This window comes from Clarias gariepinus, chromosome 18 (genome assembly GCF_024256425.1).
Source record: "Clarias gariepinus isolate MV-2021 ecotype Netherlands chromosome 18, CGAR_prim_01v2, whole genome shotgun sequence".
Classification (NCBI taxonomy): domain Eukaryota; kingdom Metazoa; phylum Chordata; class Actinopteri; order Siluriformes; family Clariidae; genus Clarias; species Clarias gariepinus.
In genome coordinates this window covers 1,322,615-1,337,500 of record NC_071117.1, presented here as the reverse complement: position 1 = coordinate 1,337,500, position 14,886 = coordinate 1,322,615, and the positions used below count along the sequence as shown (strand labels likewise).

Sequence of the window (14,886 nt, the reverse complement as noted above, 5' to 3'; positions counted from 1 at the left end):
TCTGTACTGGTCCGTACTGGTCTGTCCTGGTCTGTCCTGGTCTGTACTCTGGTCCTGGGCTTCGGTGAATCCTGCTGTGCCAACCTGTGCCAGCTGAAACTGGTCTAAACCGACGGTGTGATGAGGAAGCGCTTCTTCTGACCACCGTCACCATGAGGCTGGTGATCTCCACCACACTGCTCCAGGTTTATTACAGTGTGTGTGTGTGTGTGTGTGTGTGTGTACGAAACCAAAAGGAATTAAAATGAGCCTGAGGTGGACGCTAAGGTTAGGACAGGTGATAAAGTCTTTGGTCTTGTTCTGTCTGTTGTCTCTGACATATTTGTTCAGTAGTTTAGTTTAGAATCATATTTTTATTTTTATTGATCTTTAACCAGAAGACGCTGTGACGTGTCGAGGTGTTTACGAAACACTTCACTCCTACTCTCACGTCATGTTTACTTTGTTTTTCTGATGTCTGATCATCTATAAGAATAATAAATGTACACACACACACACACACACACACACACACACACACACACACACTGTTAGGATCTGTTCCCAGCGCCAGATGAAACACATTCGACTCTTATGGAGATGTTCAGTGTTTACTTTATAACATCCTGTTGTGTCACAAACACATTTAAACTAAACTACAGAATCCAGTCTTTAAGCTTCCGAGCTGTCCAGTGTTAGATTACTGTAACTTTAGTCTTAACATCTCAGCTTTATGAAAAGTTAAATATTAACGTTATATAGAATTATTATTATTATTATTTTAATACTTTAGTGTTTTTGTCACTGGAGTGTGTTACAGTACACAGTAAAGAGAGGAGGATTTAGAGTGGAGAAGTAATAACAGTGTCTCATTGAAAACACACACACACACACACACACACACACACACACACTGCGGAGTGATGACTTGAACAATCTGAGTACAGTAGACTTTTCCAGTGTATAGGTTTTAATAAATGTATGTCTACTGATTATAGACGTCACTGTCTGCATGCCAGACGCTACCGACTGACCAACGACGTCACCGTCCGTGTTCCAGACCCGACCGACTGACTTCAGACGCTACAGGCCGTGTGCCAGACGCTACAAACAGACCGTAAATGACACTGTTCGCCCATGAGACCGTCTGCATGTCGGGAGCTACTGACCGACCGTAGACGTCATCGTCCGTGTGTCTAGTGACTGATGACAGACGCCAACGACTGCGAGTCACGTGCGAGTCACATCCATAGACGTTGTCTCCTATATGTTAGATGCTACTGACTGATGGTACATGTTTACGTGTGTGTGTCAGACGCGACTGACTGGTGGTGTGTCAGTTGCTGGCGGAAGGCCGCGGGCGTCATCATATCGGCTCGGACGCAGCAGAGTCAGCGAGTGGACGTGTGGAGTGCTGAAGTGTGTCGCAGGTGAAGATCTCCCATCTCCTGGTCCTTCACTCACTGCACAGCAGTGTGTGTGATACGCTCCCACACACACACACACACACGCTCCAGGATCTAGTGTACGTAAACTGTGACTGGAACCGTTCAGTCAGTAATTATTCAGAGTTTTAAGGCTTTTATTTTCAGTTTAATCCTCATGATAAACTAAACCTTATTAATAATAATCAGTTCTGTGTTTACGGCGTCTGATCTAATACCAGAGGGATTTATATATAAACGTCACTGTGGTTCTTCAGCAGAGTGTAAGATTATCTGTGTGTGTGTGTGTGTGTGTGTGTGTGTGTGTGTGTGTGTGTTTAGACGTTTCCATAACTGTCTTAGGATCTGCTCCAATTAGCATCTAAATAAGCAACGATAAATAAACAACTCTTGTGGCTGATTTCTCTGTTGGTTTAAGACTAAAAGATCCACTTTAAACCCAGCAGTGTGTGTGTGTGTGTGTGTGTGTGTGTGTGTGTGTGTGTAGTGAATGCTTGTAGTCATGCTTTGCTCCGTTTTTGTAACATAAAATAATTTTAGTGTGTTGTCTCTAAGACGTAACACTATCCACTATATGATCAAAAGTTTGTGCACCCTGACCATCACACCTCCATGCACTGAGAACCAAAGCCCGCTCCAGCACCACTGTGAGATCCACAGAGCCGGCGGTGTGTTGAGAGTGTGTTGGAGTGGAAGCACTCGGGTGTCCCGACCGAACCGCCGGCTCTGGGGTCAACCGGAGCCTCGCCATTCCCGAGCTCGCTAACGCAGAGGAACAAATCTGGAGCAGGACACTCAACACATCAGCACACACAGGTGTGATGGTCGGGGTGCACATACTTTTGGACATATGTACATGTTTGGAGATCTGCGTGGCGTTGATTCATTCTCTCCTTTGCATCTCCGACATTTCAGGGCGGTGAAAGAGTCGTCCATCTCTCTCTCTCACACACACACACACACACTGGCCCCACTACGTCTCCTCTCTGTTTACGGGTCTTACTGAGTCCATACACCTGAATCTCTCTGTCACACACACACACCCTGAGTGCTGCCTCAGTGTGTGTGTTCCTGTGTGTACAGGATCTCCCGTGGTGTTCTGTCTTAAACAGATTAAGTGGCTGCATTTGTGCTGTGAGTGATCACTAATTCCCAAGCTCACACACACACACACACACACACACACACACACAGGAATACAGTCTCACAGGAAACATAGATGCATTCGTTGTTTATGTGTGTACGGTCTGAGCAATGACAGAATGTGTGTGTGTGTGTGTGTGTGTGTGTGTGTGTGTGGTAATGGCATGTTGCCAGGATTCATTTGTACGTCTGTCTGGCAGACAGTTAAACCTGTTTGCTTTATAAATCTCTCTCTCTCTCTCATACACACACATACACACACACACACACACACACACACACACACACAGTGTCTCTCTTGGTAATGGGCGGTGCTACAGCTGTCAGCGGATCTTCACAGCTGGAATCTACCTACCTGCAGTAAAATGCTCCTCCTAACACACACACACACACACACACACACACATTTACATGTTCAAAATAGTATGAAGCTTTCGTTTGTTTTTGTATATGGAAGAGTATTATTGTAATTTATGTCTAAACACACACACACACACACACACACACACGATAAATACAGCTCTTCCTCCAGTTTGTGGGAAGTACCTGGCAGTTTAGATGTATGTTTGTGTGTGTGTGAGAGCCATGTCCAGACATGTTTTTTATGTCTTTCTTCACTATGTGTGTGTGTGTGTGTGTGTGTGTGTGTGTTTTGATGGGGAGGGGGACTCAAAGACTTCAGCACTATGGCATGAATTCCAGAGCTGGATGCGGCTGTCAGCAAGTGTGAGTGTGTGTGTGTGTGTGTGTGTGTGTGTGTGTGAGAGAGAGACAGAGACACAGGATGTGTGTTAGTGCATGTAAACATGAAGACACACTAGTGTAACTGCTGCAGGATCACACCCGAGAACCCTTTGATGTTTTATTTAATGTGTTCTTTTATTTCTTCTACAGATCTCTTTTATTCGAGGACATCCAGATGTGTGGATCTGCAAAGTGCTAAACATCAGACTGCAGACTTCCTGAACATCCTAACTCACCTCTCTCACAGAAAACCACACACACACACACATACACACGCTTTCCATGGCACACCCGTACGAGCCCTGGCTGCGTGCGGCGCCACCCGGAGGCCCGGAGGATGTAGGCATGTCTGGTTGGTGGGATCTGCACAGTGGAGCCGCAGGGAGCTGGATGGACCTGCAGGGGTCGGCAGCGCTAGGAGTCGGGGGCGGGGCCATGGCTCAGGGCGGGTCCATGGGTCTGCAGCCAGGCGTCAGCACCTACAACCCTGAGGCTCAGATGTGTTGCCTGCCCTCCTCACCCCATGCTGGGCCACTTTACCCCCCTGATGGCTTTAAAATGGAGCCCCTGGCCCCGGACATGCTGAACACGCCGCATCATGCCGCCTCCTTTTCCCTGGAGGAGTCGCAGGAGGGAACGAGCGGGTCGGCCCGTCCCAAATCTCAGCGCCGATCTGGAACCAGAGCTCCGGGTCAGACGGCTTGCCGTTGTCCCAACTGTCTGAACGCAGAGTCGCTAGGAACGAGCAACGACAATGACGACGCCAACAAGCGTAAACACCTGCACAACTGCCACATCCCGGGCTGTGGGAAGGCCTACGTGAAAACGTCACACCTGAAAGCTCACCTTCGCTGGCACAGCGGCGACCGGCCCTTCGTCTGCAACTGGCTGTTCTGTGGGAAACGCTTCACGCGTTCTGATGAGCTGCAGCGCCACCTGCAGACGCACACCGGCGCCAAGCGCTTCAGCTGCAGCGTTTGTCCACGTGTCTTTATGCGCTCAGACCACCTGACCAAGCACATGCGTGTTCATGAGGACCAGGGAGGCACGGAAAGCACCTCACCTGCCTCTATCAGTGACGGAGCCCTGACCTCTGGACCCACCACCGGGGCGGCGACACAGGGTCTGCGTCTGAAGAGCGAAAGCAGTGGAGAGGAGACACCAGCGAACAGCACCTAAACCAAACACCACCAAGAGAACACTGCTTTAGCCCTGAAGCTACTGTTAAACTTCAACTTGCTGGTCACAGCACTGTTAGCATTGTTAGCATTAATTAGCACTGAATATCACTGATTAATATTGACCCTAGCATCATTAACATTAGGCTGTTAATCAGTTGAAGCATTAGCATTAGATGCACTATCTATGCTAACATCACCAATACCAGTACAACACTGTGTAATGAGCTAGCGCAGTTAGCATTAGCCAGCACTTTTTTTTTTTTACTTATTAATGGTGGAGTTAATGCTGTTAATTAAAACTAAAAACTGATTGATATATAGTTAGAACAGTTAGCATTAACTGATTAGCACTGAATAGCATTCACTAAGGTGTTTTAGCATTAATGCAGTTAGCATTAACACAAACAATTACCACTGTTTATATCTGGATCATATCAATAACTAGTTTAGGGGTTAGCATGGATGCATTAGCCTACAGGATGACTAATAGTGATGATAGCACTGTTAGCATTAGCTGGTTAGCACCGGAAATTACTACTGCAGTTAGTGTTAGTTAGGTTAGTAATAGTGATGTTAGCAATGCTGTTAGCATAAAAAGGCTAACAGACTGCATCGCTCATGTGACATGAGTGACAACATTAGAGGTCAAGACCGAGCACGTGATGTGACGTTAGCAGCGTTAGCATAACACGTAGCGCTGGTAAATTTAATGCAGCTATTAGAGTTGAGACTGTTTACATTAGTGCATTAGTGCACACACACACACACACACACACACACACACGCACTCCGCGCACACACACACACACACACGTAGAACTTAATAAACTTAGTAATGAGGTGAAGAGCAATGTTTCAAACTCAACATGTCGGATTTTCATATTTAATGTTTTTATTTCTAAGTATAATTTATTAGTAAACAGAGACTCACACAGACACGTATACACGTTAATATCTCATAATAATAATAATAATAACAATAATAATAACAATAATAATAACATTAATAATAACGGATTAGTGGTTTAGTGTTGTTTTTGTCATTAACTTGTTCACTTGCCCTCACCAGAGGGTTCATCATTAGAGGACGTGAACAAAAACACGTCACACTGTTAATTATCATTAAAAGATTAATTAAGATTAATTTGATCAGGTTTAATGTGTAAAGTTGCAGAGTGTTGTAGTTTCATTCTCACTGATGTTCCCTCATATTTGATCTGAACTTTATTGTAGAATGCTGAAAGGAAACTGAAATTCTCCAAACACACCTGCTTTCATCAATTCATCAACTTACTGTGCAAAAGTCTTGACCCCCTCTCATCTCTTCATACAAAATTAAATTCAATGTTGAGAAAAGTTTCAGGAATGGAACTTACTTTGTGTTGGGGGTTAAGTACAGTAGTGTGGATGTAACATCTATACAAGTCTGGATCCATCAAAACTCTTTATTAAAAGTAGAAATCAGATTGAGGGGAACTTGTTTTAACTCTGAATACAGAAACCTTAAGTGTTTCTTAATGGATCAGATCTGATGATGTTCCACACTGAGATGAGTTCCTCATCCTTCAGTCCTGTAAATGTTCTGGGCCGGTTCTCACAGACTCCTGACTTCAGATCAGCCTGAAGAGCAAAGTAGAGCGGTGTTAGTTTCAGGTGTTTGGTTTCATCAGTTTTGGGTCAGAAATTTCACAAAAGGAACGATCCTGATGGATCCAGACTTCTGGTCCGCCCTTATACACCCGCATATGACCACATACGACCACATACAGTATAACCACAGTTCTATTGGTACAGATCTTGTGTAAAACAATTAGCTGGAATAAAATCTCACCACATCGTGTCATTGTGTTCATTAATAATAAAATAATTCAATTCCACTGTTTTCATTATCACAGAAAGTATGTGCACCTCCTCTGTGAGTGTTTCATGTCAGTATACTGAAAACTAAACCCTTAAAAGATGAAATTCTGTGATTTATCCCACACGTTATTAAAGGTTTAAAGGAAAGCTGTGTGTTCGATGACGTGCTGTCTCTGATAAACCTCTCTCTGTGGAAACACACACCTTATGAGGAATAACATCTGACACGTTATGTCAAAGCACAACCCAATAAAACGGCTAACACTCCAGCAGGAGTCCTGACGAGCTAAAGTGTCTCTCATGTCCTTCATCATGTCTCCTCACTTCCTTTCCTCACGTGTGTGTGTGTGTGTGTGTGTCCCACACGGAAAAAAACTATATAAATATATGTTTTAATATAGGTTTGATATAGGTTTTTAATATATGTGACATATATAAAATTGGCCGTTTTCCTATATTATATGTACATATATGCGTACATATATGTGTACATATATATCTACCTATATAGGTACATGTATTCACGTATATATGTATGCATTACTAAAATCTAGGTAAACATATAGGTGCATACATGTACCTATGTGCATATATGCACCTATATTTTTACCTAGATATTAGTAAAATTATTAAAATCCATAGCTGTTAGACAACATAAATAAAAGCCCAAAATGTAGAAATTTAATTTTTTTTATTTTCTTAAGAACAATCAAATAGTAAAAGAACAAAAATATAGTAAAAGAACAAAAATAAGCCAAAAAACTCAGGAAGAAAACATATATATATCTTGAGGACCTTCTCAGCTTCGTGAGCTTCGAATTGATAGATGTGCCTGTCTGCCCTCGGGTGGCTGCCGGCCACTTCTTCAATGTAGCATCTAGAAAAGACAAAAATAATAAGACAGTATAATAATAATAAATGATTATTTATTAAAACGTTTATAAACATCTGTAAACTCCATAAGGCATTAGCAGAAAGATGGAAAACAGTTCGGTTGAACAGAACAAATCATTCGTCAAAACGGAGCCAAATACATATTATCAACCATAATCTAAAGCTATCCAAAACAAGGGGAAATACATTAGAACATTTATAAACATCTGTAAACTTCATAAGGCATTAGCTTAGCCACCGGGAAATATCATGTTTGTGCTACATACAGAAAGGCAGCATGTTAGCATGATTTACCTAAACTATGTAAATGGCATTGAAAGCCAATGTGTCACACAAGCTGACAAGAGCTAGCTGAAGTGAGGAAAATATTTACTAATATTAGTTTAATATTATCAGAATAAGAGTTATATAAGACTTAATAACTTACCCAGTGTGTCCTCCTGGATTCTCTTCAAAATGCTCCCGTTCGTCGTCAGAGCCACACAGTCTTCTTCTGAGGTAAATGTAAACTCCTCCCACTTTCCAGAACATTCTGAAGAGTTTCCTTGGATGTGTAGTAGCGCGTGTCATCTTCCAAATGTGCAGAAAACTGAATCTGTGTGTAACCTAGTGGTTCTTAAAGTGTGTGGCGCCCCACTAGTGGTGAATACAGACATGACAGGTGGGGGGCAATGAACGGGAGGGAATTAGTGGAAAATAATAGGAAAGTACCTATTCTAATTCATGCTTTTCTTGATTGATTTATTTAATCTTTATTTTCTTTATCGGACACTCGAAACTAAATAATGACACACAAAGAAATGGATCATTAATACAAGTAAATTAAAATAACATCAGAGAAAAAGTGGAACCATAGTGCAACAATAACGGTTTAACGTCGGCATGTTAATTCCAGAGGAACAATATATAAGAAAACATTCTGTATTATATATGTCATTTCATTTATTCCTATGTGTATGCTGATGTTTCTGTATTTTTGTTAAACATTTATATTTTATCAGGCAGTACTAGTCTGGCATTTCTAGTTTCCAGTGCGGCAACAAAGTTGCTTTTTGATCCTTCAGGCGCTGAACAGAAGGGAAGATCAATATCGTTCTACGCTTTTTGTTGCTGTGCGGCTTTTTGCGATGATCCCTAAATCATTCGTTGCGCCGTTGCTTTTAAACATGTATAATTTAAGGCGGATGTAGCTTAAAGACAATGTAGAGAGGAAATATATGTATGTATCTTATTTGTGGGTTTATTTACACAGCTATTGAATTCGGAGATGTGAATATCAAACTAACTTTACCGCGGACACAAACAGGTGTTATGCGCTAAAATGCCCCCCTGTTACGGATTGCCCCCCCCTACATAATCTCTATGAAGTATTATATTAGGACATGCATTCAAAGGTTTATTATTATCAAATATATTTTTACTATTATAATTAACACTAGGCACGTGACACTCGTCGAGACGATTAATACAAATCCCCCAAAATGATTATTTTATGGCACATTTATTTTGCAGGGGTTTGTCAATGTACAAATAACAAATTATTTATCACAAATTACACTAAATAAATATTGTTTGTGGTGAAAAATTACAGAAAATGATTTTTATTATAAAATAAGCAATATAAAAATATACATGTGGTATATGAAAAAATATATAATTTATATATTTTGCCCCCTATACAACCTTTTTTTATATTGCTTACTTTATAATTAAATTCATTTGTTATGATTTGTAATTTGTAAACCATAAACCTATGTATTTAAGTGGGCAATCCGTGGCCTAGGTCGGGGGCATTTTAGACCATAACACAGTAGCGTACTGTATGTAGTGAGCATAATAACATCAATAGATACATTTGTTACATGGACCACAAAAAAGCAGGTGATTCAGCATCATCAGCCTAATCAACCAAAAATCCAGCCAAAAGGAAAACATGATGAAGCCTATATGTTGCGCTTGGATTCATGGTGGGGATGGAGGCAGAGGAGAGACACGTGTGTGTTTTGTGTCTTAAACCGCTGGCAGCAGACAGCATGAGACAAAGTAGGAAGACACTTAAAGACCACACACCCCAGTCACGTTAATAAGCCACTTAACTTTTTTGAAAGAAAGCTCTAGATAAGTGACAAAGTAAGTCTGTTATAACAATTGCTCGTGTATTTTATCTGTTTTGAACTTGGTGTTATTTGATCTTATTGGCTTAGAAATTGATATTTCAATAAATAGTACACTTGGCCGTGGGGCTTGAAAATTCGCCCACCCCCTTAAGTGGGGAATGACAGAAAATGTTTGAGAACCACTGGTGTAAACTCAAGCCTGTCTTTGTGTGTGTGTTTTTCATGCCGGTGTCCGGGGCGTGGCCTATTATGTAAATTAGCCGGACTGATTTCCGTGTGATTGGCGTGTGGGCGTGTCCTGCCTCGGGTCATTAGCAGATAATGAAGTGCGACAGAAATTCTAAAATGTGTATAACTATAGTTAAATTCCATAACATGCCAATTACATGTGATACCAATTTCATGTGTTCACACATAAGATTTTTGCTTTTTTTTTAGTTAGTTCTTAGTTATTGCCTTGATAATAGAAAATATGAGCGCATCATGTATGACAGTTGCCAAAGTGAGATATGAGCTAAAATGACCAGGGCCTGGTTTCTCGATAACGCACACTATTCGCGCACTAAGAAGACTCTTAAGATATATCTTACGTTAAGTGACAACTTTTCTTAGTGTATTTCTCGAACTGTCCCATAGGAGTCTTCTTAAGTCGCTGCCTCTTACGTCCGACGTTACAAGGCGCTGTCTACAGTGAAGGTCCTGAATTAGCTGACATCGGTGGCTTAGGAATCGATTTTTGACTCCTTTTGCATGACGGTGTTAAGAAAGACGGCACTTTCTATGCAAATTAAACATTGCATTAAATTCTTTTAATAGCGTTTATTTCGACATGGGTTAACTTATCAATAGCATGGGATAATCAAGTCAAGTCAAGTCAAGTCGCTTTTATTGTCACATCACGTACTGGTACACTGGTACCGTACACGTGAGTGAAATTCTTATGTGCAAGCTACACAAGCAATAGTGGTGTACAATTATAAGAATAAATATACATATGGATAATACAGAAGCAAAATATAGTGCAAGTGTTATAAAAAAAAAAAAAAAAAAAAGTGAGCATAAGTATACACATCTACACATACAGAGTATACACACATATACACGTCTATGTATATATATACACATACATATATATACATATATCTACATATGCACATACGCACATATGCATACATGTATATACCCATACACACACGATTGTGGGAGTGTTTACTTGTGTATAATGTATAAGGAATGATCGCAATGATTGTTGTGCAAAAAGGCAATTATGTGCAGTGTGGAGTGCACAAAGGCAATTGTGTTGTGCAAAAAGGCAATTATGTGCAGTGTGGAGTGCATAAAGTGGCTTAGTGACTGTAAAGTGACATTGTGAAAATGACAAGTGGAGACCTATTGGTCAGTGTTCAGTAATCTGATGGCCTGATGTTAGAAGCTGTCCCTCAGCCTGCTGGTTCGGGACCGGATGCTTCTATACCTCCTGCCTGACGGGAGCAGTTTAAATAGGTGGTTACTGGGGTGACTGGAGTCTTTGATGATCCTCCTCGCTTTCCTCAGGCACCGCTTCCTGTAGATGTCCTGGAGGGAGGGAAGCTCACCTCCAATTATCCTTTCGGAACACCGCACCACTCTCTGCAGAGCTTTGCGGTTGTAGGCGGTGCTGTTGCCGTACCAGGTCGTGATGGATCCAGCGAGGATGCTCTCGATGGCACAGCGGTAGAAGGACCTAAGTATGCGGGGGCTCATGCCAAATCTTTTTAGTCTCCTGAGGAAGAAGAGTCGCTGCTGTGCCTTCTTCACTGTTTTGTCAGTATGAACTGACCATGTGAGATCCTCTGCTACAGTATTTGGACACCCAGGAAGCGGAAGCTGCTCACTCTCTCCACAGCAGCGCTGTTGATGATGATGGGGGAATGTGCACCCCTACACCTCCGGAAGTCCACTATCAGCTCTTTGGTCTTTCCGACATTGAGGGAGAGATGATTCTCCTGGCACCAATGTGTCAGGGCACTGACCTCATCCCTGTATGCCGTCTCATCACCGTTGGTGATAAGACCCACCACTGTTGTGTCGTCCGCAAACTTCACAACGATGTTGGAGCTGCTAGTGGCCATGCAGTCGTATGTGTAGAGTGAGTACAGTAGAGGACTCAGTACACACCCTTGCGGAGCACCCATGTTCATTGTGACGGGGGATGAGGTGATACTGCCCAGTCTGACTATCTGGCGTCTGTCGGACAGGAAGTTGAGAACCCAGCTGCAGAGAGAGCTGCTCAATCCTAGATCTTGTACTTTCCTGTCCAGCTTTGAGGGAACGATGGTGTTGAATGCAGAGCTATAATCTACTAGCAGCATTCTCACATACGTATCTTTTTTCTCCAGGTGGGTGAGGGCAGTATGTAGAGTCAGGGCTATGGCGTCATCAGTGGACCTGTTGTGGCGGTATGCAAATTGTAGAGGGTCCAGTGAGTCCGGCAGCGCAGAGCAGATGAAGTTCCTGACCAGCCTTTCGAAGCATTTGCTCACGATGGGGGTCAGGGCTACTGGTCGCCAGTCGTTCAGGGATGTGATGGTGGAGGATTTGGGTACAGGGACAATGGTGGCCATCTTGAAGCAGGCTGGGACTACAGACAGAGAGAGGGAGAGGTAGAAGATGTTCATGAACACTCCAGCCAGCTGAGCCGCGCATGATTTAAGGACACGGCTGGGGATTCCGTCAGGACCAGCGGCTTTGCGTGCGTTTACCTGTCTGAAGCACTTCCTTACATCCTCTTCAGACACTGTGTGCGCACTTACGTCATCCATGATGCGTTCGCTGGGCAGTCTCGTGTTGTTTCCTGTGTCGAATCTAGCGTAAAATACGTTTAGATCCTCACACATAGAGGCCGTGGTCTGCGGTGTGCTGGTTTTCTCTCTGAAGTCCATAATTGTATTCAGTCCCTGCCACATTCTTCTAGGATCATCAAATTGTTGTTCCACTTTGTCCCTGTACTCACGTTTCGCAGACTTAATAGTCTTCCGAAGTTGATAGGTGGCGTGTTTATATTCCAATGTGTTAGCAGAGGCAAAGGCAGAGTTCCGTGCTGCCAGTGCCATGCGAACATCACTGTTTATCCATGGTTTCTGGTTTGGATAAATTTTTACTGTTTTGGATGGAACAACGTCATCAACACATTTCCTGATAAATCCACAGACTGAGTCTGCGTATTCATCAATGCTGTCTGCAGCTATTCGAAACATTTCCCAGTCCACGTGATCAAAACAGTCCTGTAACATAGAATCTGATTGGTCCGACCAACAGTGCACCGCCCTTAGGGTTGGAGCTTCCTGTTTCAGCTTCTGCCTATAGGCAGGCAGAAGCAGAATAGAGCGATGATCTGATTGGCCGAAAGGGGCGCGGGGGAGGGCTTTGTACGCATTCCGGAAGGAAGTGTAACAGTGGTCGAGCAGCCGCTCTCCTCGTGTGTTGAACTGAATGTGTTGATGGAGTTTTGGTAAAACTTTCCTTAAGTTGGCTTTGTTAAAGTCTCCAGTCGTAATAAACACTGCCTCTGGGTGCGCGGTTTCCTGACTGCTGATCGCGCTGTACAGTTCCCCGTGTGCTCGGTCAGTGTCGGCTTGTGGGGGAATATAAACAGCCGTAATAATGACTGCTGAAAATTCCCTCGGTAGCCAGAATGGACGGCACATAAGCATCAGAAACTCCAGGTCCGGTGAGCAAAAGGACTTTATCGGGTGCACGTTTGCATAATCACACCAGGAGTTGTTGATCATGAAGCACACGCCGCCGCCTTTGCTTTTCCCAGTTAGCTCCCGCGACCTGTCTGCGCGGTGCACGGTGAATCCTGGTAGCTGAATCGCGGAGTCCGGTATCTTGTCCGACAACCAGGTTTCTGTAAGGCAGATCACGCAGCAGTCCCGCGTCTCCCGCTGGAAGGAGATTCGTGCCCGAAGTTCACAAAGCTTGTTCTCCAGAGACTGTACGTTTGCTAATAATAAGCTGGGGAGCGGTGGTCTGTTACTGCGTCGTCTCAGTCGAACCAAAACGCCGGATCTTCTACCTCTACGCCGGCGTTTGCAGGTTCCAGGGATCCAGGACAAAGGCGTCTCGGACGAGATGAATGGGGGATTTGTGAATGGAGGATCTGTGTTCCAAAACTTGAACTCCGGAAAACGGTAAGAAAGTCCTGCTCTTATATCCAGTAATGTTTGGCGGTCGTAAACAAAAAGACATAACGTGTTACTAGTAATAAAATAAAATAAAAATAGAATTAGATACCAAAAACCACTATTGCTTGAGGGAGCTCGCGACGAGGCAGCCATACTCGGCGCCATCTTGGATCTCACTCAATAGACAAATATATAAATGAAATCACCAAACTGTCGCTCATATTTTCATGTAACCTGTAGTGGCGGTGAAACTAACCGGGTATACAATCATAGTTGATTGACAAACAGCTGACAAACACTCTTCACCATCTTCAGAAACAATGTGAAGCATGTCAGTGGTTGGATACGATGAGATGACAGAGTGGAAGTTAATACCCCTACAGTATCTCACCTACATGGTTTCGCGCGGTGGCTGTAAGCCATCATGATTCAGCGAGTTTTGGTGCCGCGGTTACGTTTCCATCTTACCACCCAAAATAAAATAAAATAAACATGTTTAACATGCGGAAGCTCGTGGACCTTGCAGATCTTCGCGGAACGTCGGGCAGGCACTAGAGGCGGCTCACAGTGCCTAATACCCCTATCTCACCTACAGTATGAAGCTTGACTCACGGTGAGATGCGATGTTAGGCACCGTGAGCTGCCGCGATTGCCCGCGACATTCCTTTAACATTACGCGGTTAATTAAACGTTTAATTTTTCACACAGAAAGATGGAAACATAATTACAGCGCAAAAACTCGCTCTGAATCATGATGAACCCTACTTACGGCCACAGCGCGAGACCGCATAGGTGATATAGGGGTATAACACCGCATCTTACAGCGAGTCAAACCGCATACTGTAGGTGATATAGTGGTATTACACATTACATCACTCAGAAAAATGAAAGGATGCAGGATTTGAAACTCCTATGTTTATTTTCTCATTTAACTAAATCAAATTTCATCATAAAATAAAACGTGTCAAAAGAAAAGTCCATCCAGTTATGGATAATAGCTAATGATCAATGAAACATATTTTAAACAAAAAGCAGCGAGCAGCTGGACATCGGGACGTAGAGCCTAAGTACGACGCGTTGGCCTGGCAAGTGCAGGTCTGAGCAGGTCAAGAAGCTCCATCATGTGTTGCCTTGGAAGGCGAAACTTTTTTTTTCTAAATATCCACCTCAGGGAAAATATAAAAAGGGCTGAAGTTTTAACAGATTAAATGTAAATAAATGAGCAAAAACAGTTAAATGAATTCACTGTGGATCATTCAACTTGAAATAACTCTCTCTCTCTGTTATGGAAGTTGTCATTTCACCTGTGCCCAATCCTATAGGTTTTGCAAAAAAAATTTGAAAAGCACGTGTGCAG

At 43.0% G+C, this 14,886-nt stretch overlaps 1 protein-coding gene across 1 annotated transcript in view; it reads left to right on the top strand.

The window, feature by feature from the left end:
• The window catches only part of sp6 (Sp6 transcription factor), a 5,829-nt gene extending 565 nt beyond the window's left edge, over positions 1-5,264 (top strand). Inside the window, exon 2 of the mRNA XM_053477299.1 lies at positions 3,462-5,264. Within this exon, the coding sequence (XP_053333274.1) occupies positions 3,594-4,490 (897 nt within the window). The 5' untranslated portion in view covers positions 3,462-3,593 and the 3' untranslated portion in view covers positions 4,491-5,264. The remainder of the gene's footprint in view (positions 1-3,461) is intronic.
• The last annotated feature ends 9,622 nt before the right edge of the window (positions 5,265-14,886 follow it).